General features: G+C 39.3%; 1 protein-coding gene across 1 annotated transcript in view; it reads left to right on the top strand.

Moving 5' to 3' along the window:
- SUPT16H (SPT16 homolog, facilitates chromatin remodeling subunit) overlaps positions 1–19,010 on the top strand; it is a 38,146-nt gene that overhangs the window by 3,024 nt on the left and 16,112 nt on the right. The window contains exons 2-7 of the mRNA XM_027572817.2: positions 12,141–12,233; positions 13,482–13,652; positions 14,628–14,780; positions 15,550–15,696; positions 16,319–16,470; positions 17,307–17,479. Of these exons, the coding sequence (XP_027428618.1) occupies positions 12,141–12,233; positions 13,482–13,652; positions 14,628–14,780; positions 15,550–15,696; positions 16,319–16,470; positions 17,307–17,479 (889 nt within the window). The remainder of the gene's footprint in view (positions 1–12,140; positions 12,234–13,481; positions 13,653–14,627; positions 14,781–15,549; positions 15,697–16,318; positions 16,471–17,306; positions 17,480–19,010) is intronic.

Raw genomic sequence — 19,010 nt, forward strand, 5'->3', positions numbered from 1 at the left:
AGTCTGGTCCGGTCCTGCCTCTTATTTATTTATTTTTTTAAAGAATTTATTTATTTGAGAGAGAGAGAATAAGAGATAGAGATCACGAGAGGGAAGAGGGTCAGAGGGAGAAGCAGACTCCCTGCTGAGCAGGGAGCCCGATGTGGGACTTGATCCCAGGACTCCAGGAACATGACCTGAGCCGAAGGCAGTCGCTTAACCAACTGAGCCACCCAGGCGCCCCTGCCTCTTATTTTTTAAATTAGAACTGCTGTGAGCAGAAAGGGTGTGTAGCGCCTGTCTATTTCTGTGTTAGAAAACTCCAGGGGGTAGTGGTGGGTCATGAGAGTGGGCTGTGGGCTTCTCCTCTGACCTTTTAACTGGGTCCTTATTCAGGGCTCCCACCTTTTCAGCATTGTGATCATTTTTAACCAGGTATTATGATTAGTACCACATGGGGTATGAGGTGAAGGAGGTTAGTCACCATTCTGCAGTTCCAGCTTTTTTTTTTAAGATTTTTTTTTTTTATTTGACAGCACACACGTGGGGGGGGAGGGGCAGAGGGAGAGGGAAAAGCAGACTCCCTGCTGAGGGGCTCCTTCCCAGGATCATGATCTGAGTGAAGGCAGACGCTTAACTGACTGAGCTACCCAGGTGCCCCAAGTTCCAGCTTTTTGAGAACCAAGGGAAACAATATCCAGGCATACCTATAACCCATTTGAGACCTACCTCTCGGCATCCTGCTATGAGTGAACCTTGACGTCAGTCATTTGCCTCTTATCCCAAAAGAATTCTGTAAAATGTCAGAATTTGCAGTTGTTTTCAAAAGGAATGCTGATCCAGTGCATTCATTCATGTGTCTGTATGCCATCAGTCAGGATTGAAATGGTGGGTGGCTCTAACCCTAAAAAGTTTGTGCCTATGGAGAAAACTATATGCTATAGTGTCAATGTTTCTCTCAGTTGCCGCTTTCTGACTCTCCTGATTTTTGTCATGGACAAGCTTTGTGTTCTGGATTGCTCTCCAAAGCTAGGCAGTTACTGTCTATGGCTTAGGACGGTTCTTTAAAATACAGGCAATACCCATACTACTTTGAGCAATGATAATGGGTTACTTCTACGCATCTCTGTTCTTCATGGCTCTTTTATCTTGAGGTAGAGAAAGGTTTAAGTAATGCACTGGTCTCTTGACTTCAAGAAGAGGAGAGCTAGATGGAAGTAAATGCCTGGACAGGTTGGGATTCATTTATTCTTGCATGCTCAACTTTTATAGTCTACTCTAGTTACCCACTTTCTTACATTTATTTTTTATCCCTATTACCAAGTGTGGTGCCTGGTGTGTAGTAGGCACTCAGTGAACAGTGGTGGCAATTTCTGAGCTTTCATGCAACCGTTTCTTGGTTTGAAGGGACTTCTGTCCGGGCTATGCGTAAGTGGCCGTAAGTTCTTCCTTTCCTAGAACTGTTCACCTGTTGTCCCTATGTAATCCCATATGTAATGTATTCTCCAAATTGTATTGGTTTGGATGATAAATTATATCCTAGCTATAACCAGGGACTTAAAAATGTTTCCTCTTTTAATGTAATACCTTGGTTCAAAGGAAGTTGGTTGTTCCTATGCCGCAGTATTTCCACAATCTTTATCATTCTGATACTACCTTCACAATTTCTGCTAATTTCTTATTATCTATATGTACCTTGCACTTTATTTTTTTTAAAGATTTTATTTATTTATTTGACAGAAAGAGATACCACGCACAAGCAGGGGGAGGGATAGAGGGAGAAGCAGACTCCCTGCTGAGCAGGAAGCCCGATGCAAGGCTCGATCCCAGGACCCTGGGATCTTGACCTGAGCTGAAGGCAGACGCTTAACTGACTGAGCCACCCCAATGCCCCTGTACCTTGCTCTTTAAAAATTGTTTTTAGGGGTGCCTGGGTGGCTCAGTCGTTAAGTGTCTGCCTTCGGCTCAGGTCATGATCTCAGGGTCCTGGGATCGAGCCCCACATCAGGCTCCCTGCTCCGCGGGAAGCCTGCCCTCTCCCACTCCCTGCTCCACGGGAAGCCTACCCTCTCCCTCTCCCACTCCCCCTACTTGTGTTCCCTCTCTTGGTGTGTCTCTCTCTCAAATAAATAAAATCTTTTAAAAAAATGGTTTTTAAGCGTAATACATGTATACATTGTGGCATCTGGGTGGCTCAGTCAGTTAAGCATCCAGCTCTTGATTTTGACTCAGGTCTTGATCTCAGGCTCATGAGTTCAAGCCCCGCATTAGGCTCCGTGCTGGGCATGGAGCCTACTTAAGAAAAAAAAAAAAGGTAATACATGTATAGGTTTTTAAAAACCAGGTAGTTCTCAAAACCTTAAAAACTAGTCACCTGCCCCAGAAGCAATGACTTTTAGTTCTTTGCTTCATATTTTCTATATGTGCTGCTGAAGTGCGCACATCTTCTGCTTCATATTTTGAAATACTATTGGGCGCCTGGGTGGCTCAGTCTGTTAAGAGGCTGCCTTCAGCTCAGGTCAGGGTCCTGGGATCAAGCCCCGCATCGGGCTCCTTGGGCTCCTTGCTCAGCGTGGAGCCTGCTTCTCTCTCTCTCCCTCCACCTGCCACTCCCCCTCCTTGTGCTCTCTCTCTCTGTCAAATAAATAAAATCTTTAAAAAAAAAACCTATCTATATACTGTTACTTCTTCGTTTGTCAATTTTCGGTATTAACTGTTGTTTTGGTAGTTTAAGATTTAAGTTTAATTTTTGTATTACTATCAAATTTAGTTTAACTTCTCTACCTCCTAGTACTTTTTAAATCTCTTCCTCACAAATGGTTATAAAAAGCTTCCAACATACAGAAGTGAAAGAATTTTATAGTGAACACCTGTGTACCCACCACCTAGATTAACAATATTTTATTATACTTTATCACATATCTACACCTCTTGATAAGTTTTTTTCACAATTTTTATTAAAATCAGTAGTCAGTTTACATTTTTTTGCTCACTTAGATGAAGTCATAGAGTACAATTTCCTTCTCTACAGTTTTTCATTTTTCCTGATAATGATCCTAAATTTTATTCCTTTTTAAAATATCGCTAGCCCCATTTTTTTCCTGCAGTTGTCATAATCTTATCAGTCTTTTATTTTAACATTCTCACACTCGTCAGGTATTTTATTAACTCTGTGTTTGTTTTTTTAGCCACCCGCACCTCTCCCGTCCCGCAGCCTTATGTTATATTGTTCTGTCTGTGCAGGTTGTACTCCGGGCCCGTTGAACTTGGGACTTTCCAATGTTGGGTCCCCTATGTCCTACAGCCCTTGTCTTGATTTGTTTTTTCTTTGTTAGAGCATTTCCTCTAAGAGGTTCTTAAGAAAGGATATAGATAGAGAATATGTGTTTCCTGAGCTGTTGTGTGTCTTAAAAAGTTTTACTCTGTCTTCACTTTTGGTTAGTAATACAGCTCAGTGGGAATAAAATTCAAAGTTGAAAATCTCTCAGAATTCAGCTCAGAATTTTGAAGCTATTTGTCAGCCTTCAGACTTTTTCAGTATTACTTTTCAGAGGCAGATGGGTCTTTTTCCTGATCCAATATATATAGCCTGTTCTCTCTGAAACATTTAGAATCATCTCTATGCTTTGGGTTTTGATATTTCACTGCCTTGGTAGGAGTCTTTTTTCTTTTCTTTCCCCTCCTTGCATTGAGTTGGGAAGTAGGGGGCCCGTTTAGTCTCGGGACTCAGTGCCCTTCTGTGGTAGAATTGTTCATTATTGGTACTTTCTTCCCTCTGTTTCCTCAGTGATCTCTTGTTTTCCCCTGAAATTTCCATTCAGGAGGTTTAGGTCTCAGCTTAAGTTTGTTGGTTATTTTTCGGTTTTATTTCCTAGCTCTGTCTTCTGTTTACAGTATTGCTTCTTAACTTTATTTTCCCGCTTTTTATTGAATTTTTAAAAATTTTCAGCCATTTTTAATTTCTAGGAGTTCTTGTCTATTCTTTTGTTGTTTCATGGATGTGCTGTATTTATTTATCTTATAGGAGGTGTTTTAATTTAATTTTTATCTTCTGTCCTCTGTCTGTTTCCTCTGAGTTTCCTTGCTTTCTCTCTTACGTATTGGAGACTTCACAGAAACCAAAATAAGGCTTGGCTATACCCATCTATATTAAGAATAAGGCCATAACGAACTGGTTGGCAGCTCTGCATGAATGGGGCCTCTCAACTAGTTAGGGGTAACTGTAGAGTGAATAGGCTTGCTTATTCCATGGAGGACTCCCAAATGTCAGTACCTGAAGGTTCTTTCTGAATTCAGTGAGGATGTGCAAAGAAAAATCCTCTCAATTCTTTTCTTCGGGACATTTGTTCCCAATTATGGTCATTCAAAATACAAACTTTCATTTAATTTTCTAAAAATTAGTACTTGCCTTCTACTGGGCCTAATATTTGAGTCTATAGCCTTTTTGAGCCCATTTTTCCAGAGAATAAAGTCTTCTTGCATAGGGATTAGGTGTTGTCTCAGGACTTACAAGAACCTGGGGGGTGGGGTAGGGGGTTGAGAGGGGTTTCCCCTCTCTTAAACTTACTGACCAGACCTTCTGTTTTTAGTCCTGAACTCATCCAAGTTCGATGTACCCTGTTCCCTTATCCCTGATACTTGGTGCCTCCTAAGTTCTGAGTTCATTGGGGCTCTTTGAGATATGCATATCTACTGGTACCTTACCAGTGAGAATATTTGTCAAATATTCTTGGGGTGTAGCTGCCACAACTGTGCTTAGTCATTTCCCACTCTTTGTCCTCTTTTCATCTTCCAAAAACTGTTGATCTCTTTAAACCTAAATATATTCAGAAAGGATACTTTACATCACTATGAATGGAAAGTTGTGTCACTTTCCAGAAATAAAATGTAGCTGTTAAAAAATAAAGACAATGTAAGCACAACAGCATTATTAAATTGTAGCAGGTGTTAAGGACTAGCGTTAAACAGATATCTTTTTTTAAATTTTATTTATTTTTATTTTAATTCCAGTATAGTTAACATACAGTATTATATTTGTTTCAGGTGTATAATATAGTGACTCAGTGCTTCTGTATGTTACTCTGTTCTTCAAGATAAGTACACTCTAAATCCTCATCACCTGTTTTCACCCTTCCCCCCACCCACCTCCCCTCTGGTAACCATCAGTTTGTGCTGTATAGTTAAGAGTTTAGGGGCGCTTAGGTGGCTCAGTCAGTTAAGTGGCTGCCTTCTGCTCAAGTCATGATCTCAGGGTCCTGGGATCAAGTTCCACATCAGGTTCCCTGCTCGGTGGGGAGCCTGCTTCTCCCTCTCCCGCTCCCCCTGTTTTTGTGCTTTCTCACTCTCTTTCTCTGTCAAATAAATAAATAAAATCTTAAAAAAAAAAAAAGTCTGTATCTGGGTTTGTCTTTTACCCTTTGTTTTGTTTCTTACATTCCACATAGTGAAATCATGTGGTATTTGTCTTTTTCTGATTTATTTCACTTAGCATTATACTCTCTAGCTCTGTCCATGTCGTTGGAAATGGCAAGATTTCATTCTTTTTTTTTACAGCTGAATAATAATCCATTGTGTATATATGTACACCACATCTTCTTTATCTGTTCATCTATTGATGGATTCTTGGGCTGCTTCCATAATTTGGTTATTGTAAATAATGCTGCAGTAAACATAGTGGTGCACATATCCTTTCAAATTAGTGTTTTTGTATTTTGGGGAGGGGGTAAATACCCAGTGGCACGATTACTGAATTATAGGGTAGTTCTATTTTTAACTTTTTGAGGAACTCCATACTGTTGGCCACGGTGGCTGCACCAGTTTGCATTCCCACCAACAGTGCACAGTGTTCCTTTTTCTCCACATCCACCCATACTTGTTGCTTGTAATTTTGATTTTAGTCATTCTGACAGGTATAAAGTGATATCTCATTGTGGTTTTGGTTTGCATTTCCCTGATGATCAGTGATGTGGAGCACCTTTTCATGTGTCTGTTGGCCATCTGTATGTCTTTAGAGAAATGTCAGTTCATCTCTTCTGCCCAATTTTAATCAGATTATTTGTTTTTTGTGTGTTGAGTTGAATAAGTTCTTTATATATTTTGGATATTAACACTATATCAGATATGTCATTTGTAAATATCTTCTTAAACAGGTAGAGTCTTGATATGATCAAGTAGATTTAAAGAGAAAAATAGGTAACTTTTTTTGCTAGGTAATTGAATATTTAAAAGCCACATCTGGGATCACCTAAAATCATTTCCTGTATGAGTTGTACACAGACTTTCAGAAAGTGCACATATTCTGTACTAATATTCTGTGCACATACTCTATACTAATAATGCAATTGACAGCCAATCTTTGACACCAGTAACTGTAGTGGTGTGGTACACAGTAAAATTTTTAACAAATAGCCTTTTGGTCTATAATAATGATGACAAATAAATAGTAGTTACTGTGAGTTAAGCACTGTTCAAAGCAGTTTATATACATTAGCTCATTTAATTCTCACAGCAATATTTATGATTGAGGAGAGTGGGACATAGAGAGGTTAGGTCACAACAAGCGGTGGGATTAGGGATTCAAACCCAGGCAGTCTGTTTTCAGTGAGCCCTTACCAATAGGCTTTAGTGTCTCTAAATACAGTAGGCAGACCTTGATACCTATTGCTTGCAGTTGCTGAAGAAATTTCTGTTAAATTTAAGAAGTCACCAATACTAACATCTTACCTGAAAAGTTTGTCAAATGACCCTAAGTCTCTTTATAGGTAAAAATCAGAAACCTTCCAGAGGGATTCATTTTTATATTTAGGATCCTAATGAAATTCTCATCTGATTTGTTAACTGAAAGAGATAGAGGTGGTAGGAAAAGTATAATTTTATCTGATACGCTATGGCTGTATGCTAATAAAAAGTATTTTACGTTTAATGTGTATTTTAATTAGGCTTTCAGCACTTTTTAAAAAGTCTGAATTATCATGAGTGTGAGGACTGCTTATAGATTTGTGTGGGAGTTTTAAGTGTGCCAGGTGTTGATCGGGGTTTTGAATATGGTCATGCATATTGCATGTCAATTTTTATCGCGAGGGTTACAGATGATAAATAAATGCAAGGCACAGAAAAAAAGTGGCTGCTCAGTAAACTGTTATTCCCATCTGGAACACCTGTTGCAGCAAGACTTGGATATCGAGTGGACCAAACAGAATGGAAGGTGGCAGAATTTGGAGACAGAAAGGGTTTGGTGGATGTTGAGAATCTGTGCACACCAGGGGTCACTGCTGCAAGATGGTTCATCTAGAAGGGGGAGCACAGGGATCACAAGTCCAGATCTGACCAGGTCTCAGGTCTGAGTTCTGAAGATCAGCCCAAGCAGAAGAGATCAGGTGGGAGTCTGAGGCCATTTAAGCAGCACAGAGTTGAGCCCCACCTCCCTCTAATAGCCAGGCTGCCACTTGGAATTGGATGTAGGACTGGTCCTGGGACAAGGGCTGTGTTAGCCGTGTAGCATTTTTCTCTTTTTTCCTTTTTTCAACCAGCCCACTCTACTCTAATATTTTAAAACAAATTCCAGGGACACCTGGGTGGCTCAGTCGTTAAGCGTCTGCCTTCAGCTCAGGTCATGATCCCAGGGTCCTGGGATCGAGCCCCGCATTGGGCTCCCTGCTCCGCGGGAAGCCTGCTTCTGCCTCTCCCTCTTCCCCTGCTTGTTGTCCCTCTCTCGCTGTGTGTCTCTCTGTCAAATAAATAAAATCTTTAAAAATAAAAAGTAATAAATTCCGGACATTTTTTTTTAAAGATTTTATTTATTTGACAGAGCAAGAGAGCACAAGCAGGGGGAGCAGCAGAGGGAGAGGGAGAAGTAGGCTCCCTGCTGAGCAGGGGCTCAACACGGGGCTCCATCCCAGGACCCTGGGATCATGACCTAAGCTAAAGGCAGACGTTTAACTGACTGAGCCACCCAGGCGCCCCTCCAGACACAATTTAATCTGAAAATATTGTATATACACATATATATAAAATAAAATTTATAAAAAATATTTTACATTATTCTGTGTTATGTTACTTCAGGTAACTTATGTAAGTTTTATAAACAAATAACTAAAAATCTCCCATAGTTTCAGAAGACTCTTTTCAGATGTGATCTGTATAAAGCATTTGTACTCCTTATAAGGTTTGAAAATACGAAACAGCATCCCAGATTTTGCTGTCTAAGATACTTGGTTTTATTGTAACCCTTTTCATTGAATCACATTTTAAGAAAAATTTTCTCTAAATTCATTATCTTTAAATACATAAAATTCTCCAGTTACTGCATTTCTCTCCTGAGTTAGAGCCCACTGGTTTTTGTGAAGAATCAGTCAAGAACTTTGTATGAAATGGTCAGAGCAGCTGGGTTCCAAGAGAAATTAGGATTCATCCTCTCACCTTTGTGATTGGCAAAGGAAAACTAGGCATTTTATACGAATTGAAATCCTTGGGATGGTTGAGTTTGGTTCCACATCTGCTTGAAAGAGCTGAATATGTGGGCCGTTTTCTCTCTCTCCCTATTTTCAATTTTATTGAGATCCCTTTGGTTGATTTTCCCATATTATTAGTGATTAAGGTACATGATTACACTCTATATGCTTTTAAGAAATGTATTACTGTGTATTTTGAATTTTTATACATGTTGATACCTTTTTCTTTGTTGAAAAATATTGACTGAACCAAGACTTCAAGTTTCAAAAAATACAATGACTTTTTGACTAATTTCAGTGGTGTTTTTTGCAGATAGATATTTTGGGGTGGGGGATATAGATTGATCTGTATCTAGAACCTATAAGCATTAAATATAGGCAGGCGCCTGTTGCAAATTTTGGGAGGTTATCAAGGTAGTGGTAATATTATTGCCACAAAATCCAGGTTTATTGAAGAATTGGAGTATATGTAGCAAAAATTGAGAGGAGAGAATGTCTGATGCCAAGACTAGTGTGTTAATGTGCTATGGTATAGGAATAATATAGCACAGTGGTTCTCAGACTTTGATAGCGGGACCCTTTACATTCTTAAATTATTCAGGACCCCAGTGAGCCTTTCTTTATATTGGTTGCATCAAGTATAGAGAGAAAATCATACATACTTGAAGCTGGAAGGGGGGGTTATTTTCATAACCTTTTAAGATAATTATGGATATACTTTGTTACGTTGAAACTCGAGAAGTAAAATCTTGTAAATCTTGTAAAAGTTAGTTGTAATTTAGAATTTGAAACCACAATATTATACTTTTTATACTCAGGTTATTGTACCTTTGATCCTTTACCCATGTATGACTTTGTAACAATCATGCATTGGTTCTCTCAGTTGTGTAGATCTTCTAAACGTTACACATTTCATTATATGATTTCAAAGAATCATGTTTGTTAATATCACCACTAGTTTTATCAGAAAAGTCTTAAGTAGGGAAGCTGTCTAAGTTCACAGTGGCAAGTCAACTATTTCAGAATTCTAATTTTTGCTTGAAAACTCAAATGTTATCATTAACTACATAAGACATCATTCATTTTCCTTGAAACAACAGGATCACTTCATTCATTTTCAAGAAAATGTATGCTAGATACCCAGGTCTGCTAAATGGGTCCTTCAACTTCTTATTCAAATAATTGTAGTTTTCCTTAAGACAGCCATCATACTTAACTGTACACATAGAAGTGCTTTGTGTGTACGTCCCATTTCTTTACACAGAATATTGAAAAGACATGCTCAAGGATTGGGATTTCTTACTATTAATCATTTTTGCTGCATCAAAGACATTCTTAGAGAAACTGCCCATCCCCCCCTTCCAGTGGTGAAGTGTGCAGTAGTAAAGAATTACTTTGGTGCCACTGCCTTGATTCATGTTAAAGCTCTAGGTGTTTTAACTACCATTGCTTTTGCATCATCAGTGAGAACTAATGATAAAACTTTACCAACCTGAAGGAAAACGTTTTCTCACTGAAAATCAGTGGGGGAATACATAGTTTCTATGTGGTAACTCTTTTGTCCTGTGTTTATTTTGTTGTGGTAGAGAAATTCAACAGAAATCTTAATTGATATTATATTTGGATTCTTACTGGCAACCAGAAGCCTAGACGTGAAGAGTCTTATTATAGATGTTTTTCTTGACTTTATAGGGCAAGTTAGAGATTTGACCATCTAGCCCATAATTACCAGTCTGTTGGTCTTACAGAGTTATTCAAGAGTAGCTAGTTAATGGTTGGAAGACTCACACTTCTCAATTTCAAAACTAGTTACAAAGCAGCAATAATCAAAACAATATGCTGTTAGTGTAAGGATAGAAACATAGATAATGGAATAGAATTGAGAATCCAGAAACAAACCTTCATATTTGCATCACCTGATTTTTTTTTTTTATATTTATGTATGTATTAGACAGCGCACGCCAGTGAGGGGGGACAGAGAGAGAGAACTTCAAGCATCCTCCCTGCTGAGCACAAGGCCCAATGCCTGGCTTGATTTCATGACCCTGAGATCATGACCGAAACCAAGAGTCAGATGTTTAGCAGACTGAGCCACCCATGCGCCCCAGTGTCATTTGCTTTTTTAAAAATATATAATTTGGTTTTTGACCAGGACAGTTCAATGGGGAAAGAACAGTCTTTTCAAACTGGATATCCCTATGCAAAAAAATGAGCTTAGGCCCCTTCCCCATACCATTCACAAAAATTAACTCAAAATTAATCATTAGATCTAAATATCAGAGCTAAAACTATAAAACTGCTATAGAAATACAAGTAAATCTTTATGTCCTTGGATTAGACAAAGCCTTCTTAGATATGAGATGAAAAGCACAAGAAAATAATTTGGGAGTCCTTCAAAATTAAAAATTTTTGTGTTTCTAAGGGCAGCATCATTATGAAAGTGAAAAGAACCCACTGAATGGAGAAAAATTTGCAAGTCATATCTGACAAGAGACTTATATCTGGAATATAAAAGCAACTCTTACAACTTAATAAAGCAATAATTCAGTTACAGAATGGGCAAAGAATCTGAATAGGCACTTAAAGGTAGACAAATGGTCTGTAATCCTGTGAAAAGGTGTTCAGCATCATTAGCTGTCAGGGAAATGCAAATCAAAACTACAGTGAGTTACTACTTCACATGCAGTGGATGGCTCTAATAAAGTCAACAAAGGTTGGTCACAATGTGGAGAATTTGGAACCCTGATAGATTGCTGTTGAGAGGATAAAATGGTACAGTCACTTTGGAAAACAGTCTGGTTAAACCATTAACCTCAAAAAGTTAAACATAGAGTTAAACATACGACCTAGCAATTCTTCACCTAGCTATATACTCAAGTGTGTATACACAGAAACACACATGAGTGTTCATAGCACCATTTTTCATAATAGCCAAAAAATGGCAACAACCCAGATGTCCAGCAGTTGATGAATAGATACTATGTGGTAGACTGTTATTCAGTGACAGAAAGGACTAAGTACACTGACATATGTTATAACACGGGTGAACCTTGAAAGCATGTTCAGTGAAAGAAGCCAAACACAAAGGCCATGTATATGAAATGTCCCAAATAGACGAATCTGTGGAAACAGGTTAGATTAATGATTGCATACAGCTGGGAGGAGATGTGTAGTGATTGCTCATGGATTTCTTTTTGGGGAGATGAAAATGTTCTAAAATTAGACTGTGATGGTTGCATAACTCTGAATACACTAAAACCATTGAACTGCACACTTTAAATGGTTGAATTGTGTTGTCTGTGAATTCTATCTCAATAAAGCTCTTTAACAAACAGAGTAACTAATGACTGTGAGGCTGCCAAGCGAACATGTACCTTAAAGTTGACATTTCTTTTTTTTTTTTTTTTTAAGATTTTATTTATTTATTTGACAGAGACAGAGAGAGGGAACACTAGCAGGGGGAGTGGGAGAGGGAGAGGGAGAAGCAGGCTTCCAGCGGAGCAGGGAGCCCGATGGAGGGCTCGATCCCAGGACCCTGGGATCATGACCTCAGCTGAAGGCAGATGCTTAACTGACCGAGCCACCCGGGTGCCCCAAAGTTGGCATTTCTATTAGGAAAAAAATTATATATACCCTGAGTAAATACTGAAGTAGCCCAGTTTTACGAGGATAAAAAGACAATGACCAAATTACCCACTCTTTACTTTTCAGAAAGGAGAAGATGAATATGCCAACGTTGATGCCATTGTTGTATCAGTGGGTGTTGATGAAGAAATTGTTTATGCCAAATCAACTGCCTTACAGGTGAGCGCTTTATGGCAGTCTTAGCCCTGAATCGACTTGCGCTGTTCACATGATAGTGACTAGCCACATTAAAAATTTAATTCCTCAATCCCAAGTCTCAAGTACTCAGGTACTGGCTACCATGTTAGAGCGGGTAGAGAATATTTCCATCATCACTAAAAGGTGAGTGGACCCCAAAAAAAAAAAAAAAAGAATTAAAGTAAACACATTCTTCTATAGACAGAAACAACTATACTTCACCTAAAAAAAGAAACATAAAAGTTTACTGGAGAGTGCTTAGAACATAAGGAAAGAGAAGTCTGTAAATTGGGATATAACCAAAATCTAACTGAATTAAGCAAAACAGTTCTTCCTCTTTTATTTTTTTAAAGATTTTATTTATTTGAGAGAAGGGGGAGCATGAGTGAGGGGAGGGGCAAAGAAGGGGAGAAGCAGACTCCCCGCTGAGTGTGGAGCTGGACCGGACACGTGGCTTGATCTGAGGACCCCAGATCATGATCTAAGCCGAAGTCAGACGACTAACCGACTGAGCCACATAGCGGCCCAGTTCTTTTTCTTTTAGTTAGTCTTTGGGGACGCAGGGTTTTTAAGGTCTCCACTCTGCCATACACAGAGTCCAGCCCGTGGTGCAAAATTTGCTAGCGCTCTAGCCGTTATATCTGCGTTCCAAGCAGAAAGAATGGAGAAAGGGGAAAAAAATGGAGACCTCCTTCCCTTTATAAGGAGACTTGCTTGAAGTCTCACAGAATACTGCTACTTACAACTTCTTGGCCAGAACTTAATGGCCATACTTAGCTGCAAGAAAGGATGGGAAATAGTCTTCATGCAGAGTAGTGTGCCCAGCTAACAATCCCGTCTTTCTGAGGAAGAAGAAATGAATAATTGGTAGGCAACTGGCAGTCATTGGGGGAGCTAGAATGTGCAGTTCCCTGATGTGCTACTTTGTCCCTGGTTTTATGCATTTCTGTCCTATTAAACAACAGTATATCCTGTAAACACAAATTATCCAAAAGAAGTGATGGTCTTTATTATGGACTATTTCAAACATCAAAGTAGATAATATATTGAACTCCCACGTACCCATTATCCAATAAATTGCCAGCTCTTGGCCAGCTTCATTTCATTTGTATCTACATCTGTATTATTTTGAAGCTAATTCCGGATACCTTATTTTATAAATATTTCTGAATAAGTGCATCAATTTTTTTATCTGTAAATGCTGTTGTCACATACTGTCTTTTCCTATAGACATGGCTCTTTGGTTATGAACTGACTGATACTATCATGGTCTTCTGTGATGACAAAATCATCTTTATGGCCAGCAAGAAGAAAGTGGAGTTTTTAAAACAGATTGCCAACACTAAGGGCAATGAGAATGCTAATGGAGCCCCTGCTATCACTCTACTGATACGGGAAAAGGTCAGAACTAATAAAGAACGTGTCATAAATATGAGAGAATGTTTAAAGTGATGAATAGAAATGCTTTCTAAGAATTTAAAAGAATACAGAGGAAGATTTTAGCTGACTGTGGTTGCAGTTACAAAGTTCTGTCACATCTTTGTTGTGTTTGTTAAGAAGAAAAAAGTTCAATAACCCTGTCAGTTCTGCAGCAGAATCACTTTATCTGTCCATTCTCGAGGATACTGTCAGCTGGTTTTTTTCATCTTAGTACCTTCATTAGAATAAATAACTTTTTTTTTAAGTCATCTCTACCTCCACTGTGGGGCTCAAACTCACCACCCTGAGATTAAGAGCCACATGCTCTACTGACTCAGCCAGCTGGGTGCCCCTAGAATAAATAACTTTAAATGCCCTTAAGGAAACAGATATACTTCCTTTTCAGTTTTTATCACATGATTTTTTTTTTAAGATTTTTTTGAGAGCGAGCATGTGAGCATGCACACAGGCACCTGTGGGTGCGTGTGCTGCGGTAGGGGAGGGGCAGAGGGAGCGGGAGAGAGTCTTAAGCAGACTCTGAGCTGAGTGCAGAGCCTGACACTGGGCTCGATCTCATGACCCAGAGAGCAGACCTGAGCCGAAACCAGGATGGATGCTTAACCTACTGTGCCACCCAGGCGCCCCACATGTAATCTTTTTGTTGTACTTTCTGGCACTTTTTCTCAGAATATTGTTCACCTTGTGTGTTTTAGCTGTTCCTAAAGAAAAAGAATAGTCTTGTCAACCTACGTGGCACTTCAGGATATAAAAATATCCGAAGGAATTTTGTGTTAACTTTTAGTGTGTCATGGTCTGTCGTAAGGAAGTAGATGGGGCATGAGGAGAGAATTTATTCTCTCTGGGGTTCCAAATATTTGTCTCTGCCTGTTACTAGTAGAACATAGATGTCTAATTCTAAAACTGATTAACCCCTTTTTTTCTTTGGGGCACTGATAGAATGAAAGCAATAAGAGCAGCTTTGACAAAATGATTGAAGCCATTAAAGAAAGCAAGAATGGCAAGAAGATTGGAGTGTTCAGCAAAGACAAATTCCCTGGAGAGTTCATGAAGAACTGGAATGACTGCCTCAACAAAGAGGGCTTTGACAAAGTAAGAATACTCCTGGAAACAAACAAATTGGCAGTTGGGAAGACAAAAGTGTGACAGGCTTCCATAACAGATAGTGCAAAGTATTTGTTTTGGGAAAACGGCATTCCTTCACATTTCCATTTTTCATTCTGTTTGGCTTAGCAGTAAGCAGTTTGACTTTTCAGTCAGGGGTGAGGCATTGGGAAGATAGTTCCGCTATTTCAGAGGGAAACAAAAATCTCTTATTCCAAAAAATACGTATTTTTTCTCACTGCTCTACTGCCTGTCTTCCTCCTTCAGCCTTTACAAAATCCTTTAGAGAGGATCATTTACATTTACATTTAAATGATTCATTAATGTAATACCTATTAGAATACACACTGTGACCTGATAAAGAGCTATTTTAACTGTTTATTCAATCCAAGAAAAGAGTAGTTCAGTATTTTGTAAACTACTGATGAATCGTTTGCTAAATAACCAGATATATTCACTGATAATAGTCAAATTGGGAGGGATGCATTTCTTTTTTTTTTTTTAAGATTTTTATTTATTTGACAGAGAGAGACACAGCGAGAGAGGGAACACAAGCAGGGGGAGTGGGAGAGGGAGAAGCAGGCTTCCTGCCGAGCGGGGAGCCCGATGTTGGGCTCGATCCCAGGACCCTGGGATCAAGACCCGAGCTGAGGGCAGATGCTTAACAACTGAGCCACCCAGGCGCCCCAAGGGAGCAATGCATTTCTTTAGCAATTCTCTGTTTACATGTTAGAAACTCTTATCACTTTGACTGCAGATAGATATCAGTGCAGTTGTGGCCTATACCATTGCTGTAAAGGAGGATGGGGAACTCAACCTAATGAAGAAAGCAGCTAGCATCACCTCTGAGGTCTTCAACAAATTCTTCAAGGAAAGAGTCATGGAAATAGTTGACGCAGATGAGGTAAATGGAGAGGGGCAAGTCTTTACTGTTTTAATGAAGCAGAAATAAGTCCCTCCCATGCAGTGCTTTTTGGTGTGTGTTCAGTTTCTTTGAAATTAGGCCTTTAATACATAAATGTATTTTTGATACATAGATTTTTTTATTTGAGAGACCACTCACGAGCGCCTGTGCATGCAGTGGGGGAGGGGCAGAGGTGGGGAGAGAGAGAATCCCAAGCAGTCTCCCTACTGAGCAGGGAGCCTTTTGCAGGGCTCAGTCTCACAACTGGAGATCATGACCTGAGCTGAAACCAAGAGTTGGACGCTCAACTGAGCCACCCAGGCGCCCTGCCATCTCTCTTTCAAACTAACTATAAACCTGCGCTTTAGTTTCTTGAGGTTATTCAGTATTTTATTTGAGAATTCCTTCTATAGCTGTAAATTCACATATTGTTCTCAAAATCGGCTTTGCAGGTATACCTCTTGTTATCTGACATGTAGACCATTTCATAAGACTTTCTTAGCGTCCCAAGTGATATCAGGGTATGTGTTGTCTTCAAACAATAATGTCCAAAAACCCAAAACTCTTTGCCACTGTTTGATGAATATTGTAAATACTGTTTTATTTCTGGGCATGCTTACAGAAAGTTCGACACAGCAAACTGGCTGAGTCTGTGGAAAAGGCCATTGAAGAGAAAAAATACCTAGCTGGGGCAGACCCTTCTACTGTGGAAATGTGTTACCCTCCTATCATTCAAAGTGGTGGCAACTATAATCTCAAGTTCAGTGTGGTGAGGTAAGTACGGGAACTTCAAAATGTAACAATAACCAGAGCGTTTCAACTTTTGGCCTGTTTTTTCTTGGACTCATGCTGGAATTCAGAAAAGTGGGAAGAGACAGAATAACCATTAGTCCGCCTTCTACATTATCTTGGTGTATTATTCTATGCATATTTCTTTTTCTTTTTTTTTTTAAGATTTTATTTTTAAGTAATCTCTATACCCAGTGTGAGGCTCAAACTCAAAACCGGGAGATCAAGAGTCACACACTCCACAGACTGAGCCAGCCAGGCGCCCTAGCTTATTTTTATTTTATTTCACATTGGTACTCATTTCTTACTTGAGCATTTATTTGATTTTGCTTTTCCAGATGATTAAAAATACCAAGAAAAAATGCAAAACATGTTGAGAAAAACCATTAAGGTATTATTAGATATGCCATAATGTAATTCTTCTAATTTTTAGAAGTATTGTAGAGAATGCTGTTTTTCCTGTTCAGGCTGAAGAGACTAGGGCTAATTCATAATGAATACTACAGTTCATAGTGGCTGGTGGATAAGTGACGCTTTCCCCTGCACTGTTGAACTATAATGAATAGAATTTGGTATATTCTTTGTCTATTTAGGACACCACAACTCAGCTTTTCACTGAATTTTTATTCTATAAGTTTTTGTCACTAATTTTACTCCCTTATAACCTGGTTTGTTTATTTAAAAAAAAAAAAAAGTTTAGGTCCTTCTGCTTCAGCTTTGGGATAGAGCAGGGAAAGGTAGTGATTACAGATGTTGTATGTCAGTGATACTAAGGACTTTGCTAGTTTGCGTAATGAAATACTTCTTCCTTTGGTCTCTAGTGACAAGAATCACATGCATTTTGGGGCCATCACTTGTGCCATGGGTATTCGCTTCAAATCTTACTGCTCCAACCTTGTTCGCACTTTGATGGTTGACCCTTCTCAGGAAGTTCAAGAAAATTACAACTTTTTGCTCCAACTTCAAGAGGAACTGCTAAAGGAATTAAGACATGGTGAGGTGGCTTAGAAAAGAAGGTTTGGAAATGATGTTAACAAAAATGTTTCTAGTGTTTATGTGCATTTCTATTCCTGAGGCTCTTTTTTTTTTTTTTTTTTTTTTTTTTTTTATTCCTGAGGCTCTTATACTAAAATAGAATCGGATTTTACTAACCTTGAATCATCCTAGCATTTCATTCTTCAGTCTTCTTTTAGGCATGAGTAGTTACTTTGGTTTTACATTGGTGCTTACAAAAAACTGTGACTGGTTAGGCCTCTGTGTCCAGATCTTCATAAAATACTTTGGCCTTAATACTTTTCTTTAGAAGGTTCTGAGAACTAGTATCTCTGGCAACAGAACCTGTATTGCTAATTCTACATCAAGTGGATATAAGGAATCATAGTCTAAGAACAGAACTAATAGCAACTCTGCTAAGCAAGCAATCGTCTACCTCAAAAGGCAGCAAAGTGCTTGACACCACACCTCTTTTGTCTTGAAACTCCACGCTCCCAGTTGGCTAAATGGGACTTTATATGTTCCACCTTTAAGCCACTCTATAAGCCCACCCATGTGCCCTCGCTTCTAGACACCATTCCTCCTTACGATCCCAAGTCAATCTTGAGAAATCCCATTGGAAATCGTAGTCACAGGTAGCTTGGTGAGGATAAGGACCCCTTTGAGGCCACCATATCTAGACTATTCTGGCTTGAAATGTCTATTCATATCCTAGATCGTGAAAAATTAAGCATGGAGTCCTTCTAATAGTAATTCACCCATTCAGTAGTCCTGTTTTTCCCAAAATGTGTAACTTTAATGTCATGCCATTTATCAACTCAAATTATTTCACTGAGACTACCTAGCATCCCATAGTTCTCCCGAGTCAGTGATTCTCAAGCAGTGTAATGACTTAAGTGACTAGGTAAATCGTTTTTAAAAATGCAAATTTCTAATCCCTACCACTTCGGCAGCTGCCTTTTTTTTTTTTTTTTAATTTAAGATTTTTATTGGTGCAGTCAGTTAAGTGTGCAACTCTTGGTTTTAGCTCAGGTTGTGATCTCAGGGTCATAAGCCCGAGTTAGGCTCCATGCTCAGTGCAGAGTCTGCTTGAGATTCTCTCTCCCTTCCCTCTGCTCTTCCTGCTCGTGTGCATGCATGCACTCTCTCTCAAATAAATTAAAAAAATTTTTTTTAATTTTTTTTAAAGATTTTACTTATTTGACAGAGGCACAGTGAAAGAGGAAACACAAGCAGGGGGAGTGGGAGAGGGAGAAGCAGGCTTCCTGCGGAGCAGGGAGCCCGATGTAGGGCTCGATCCCAGGACCCTGGGATCATGACCTGAGCCAAAGGTAGATGCTTAATGACAGCCACCTAGGCGCCCCTAAAAAAATTTTTTTTAATTTATTTATTTTGGAGAGAGAGACAGCACGCGTATGCACAGGGAGGGGCTGGTGGGGAGGAAGAGGGACAAGCAGACTCCATGCTGAGCACAGAGCCCCACCTGGGGCTTGATCCCATGACCCGAGCCGAAATCAGGAGCCAGACGCTCA

Source organism: Zalophus californianus, chromosome 6 (assembly GCF_009762305.2).
Source record: "Zalophus californianus isolate mZalCal1 chromosome 6, mZalCal1.pri.v2, whole genome shotgun sequence".
Classification (NCBI taxonomy): Eukaryota; Metazoa; Chordata; class Mammalia; order Carnivora; family Otariidae; genus Zalophus; species Zalophus californianus.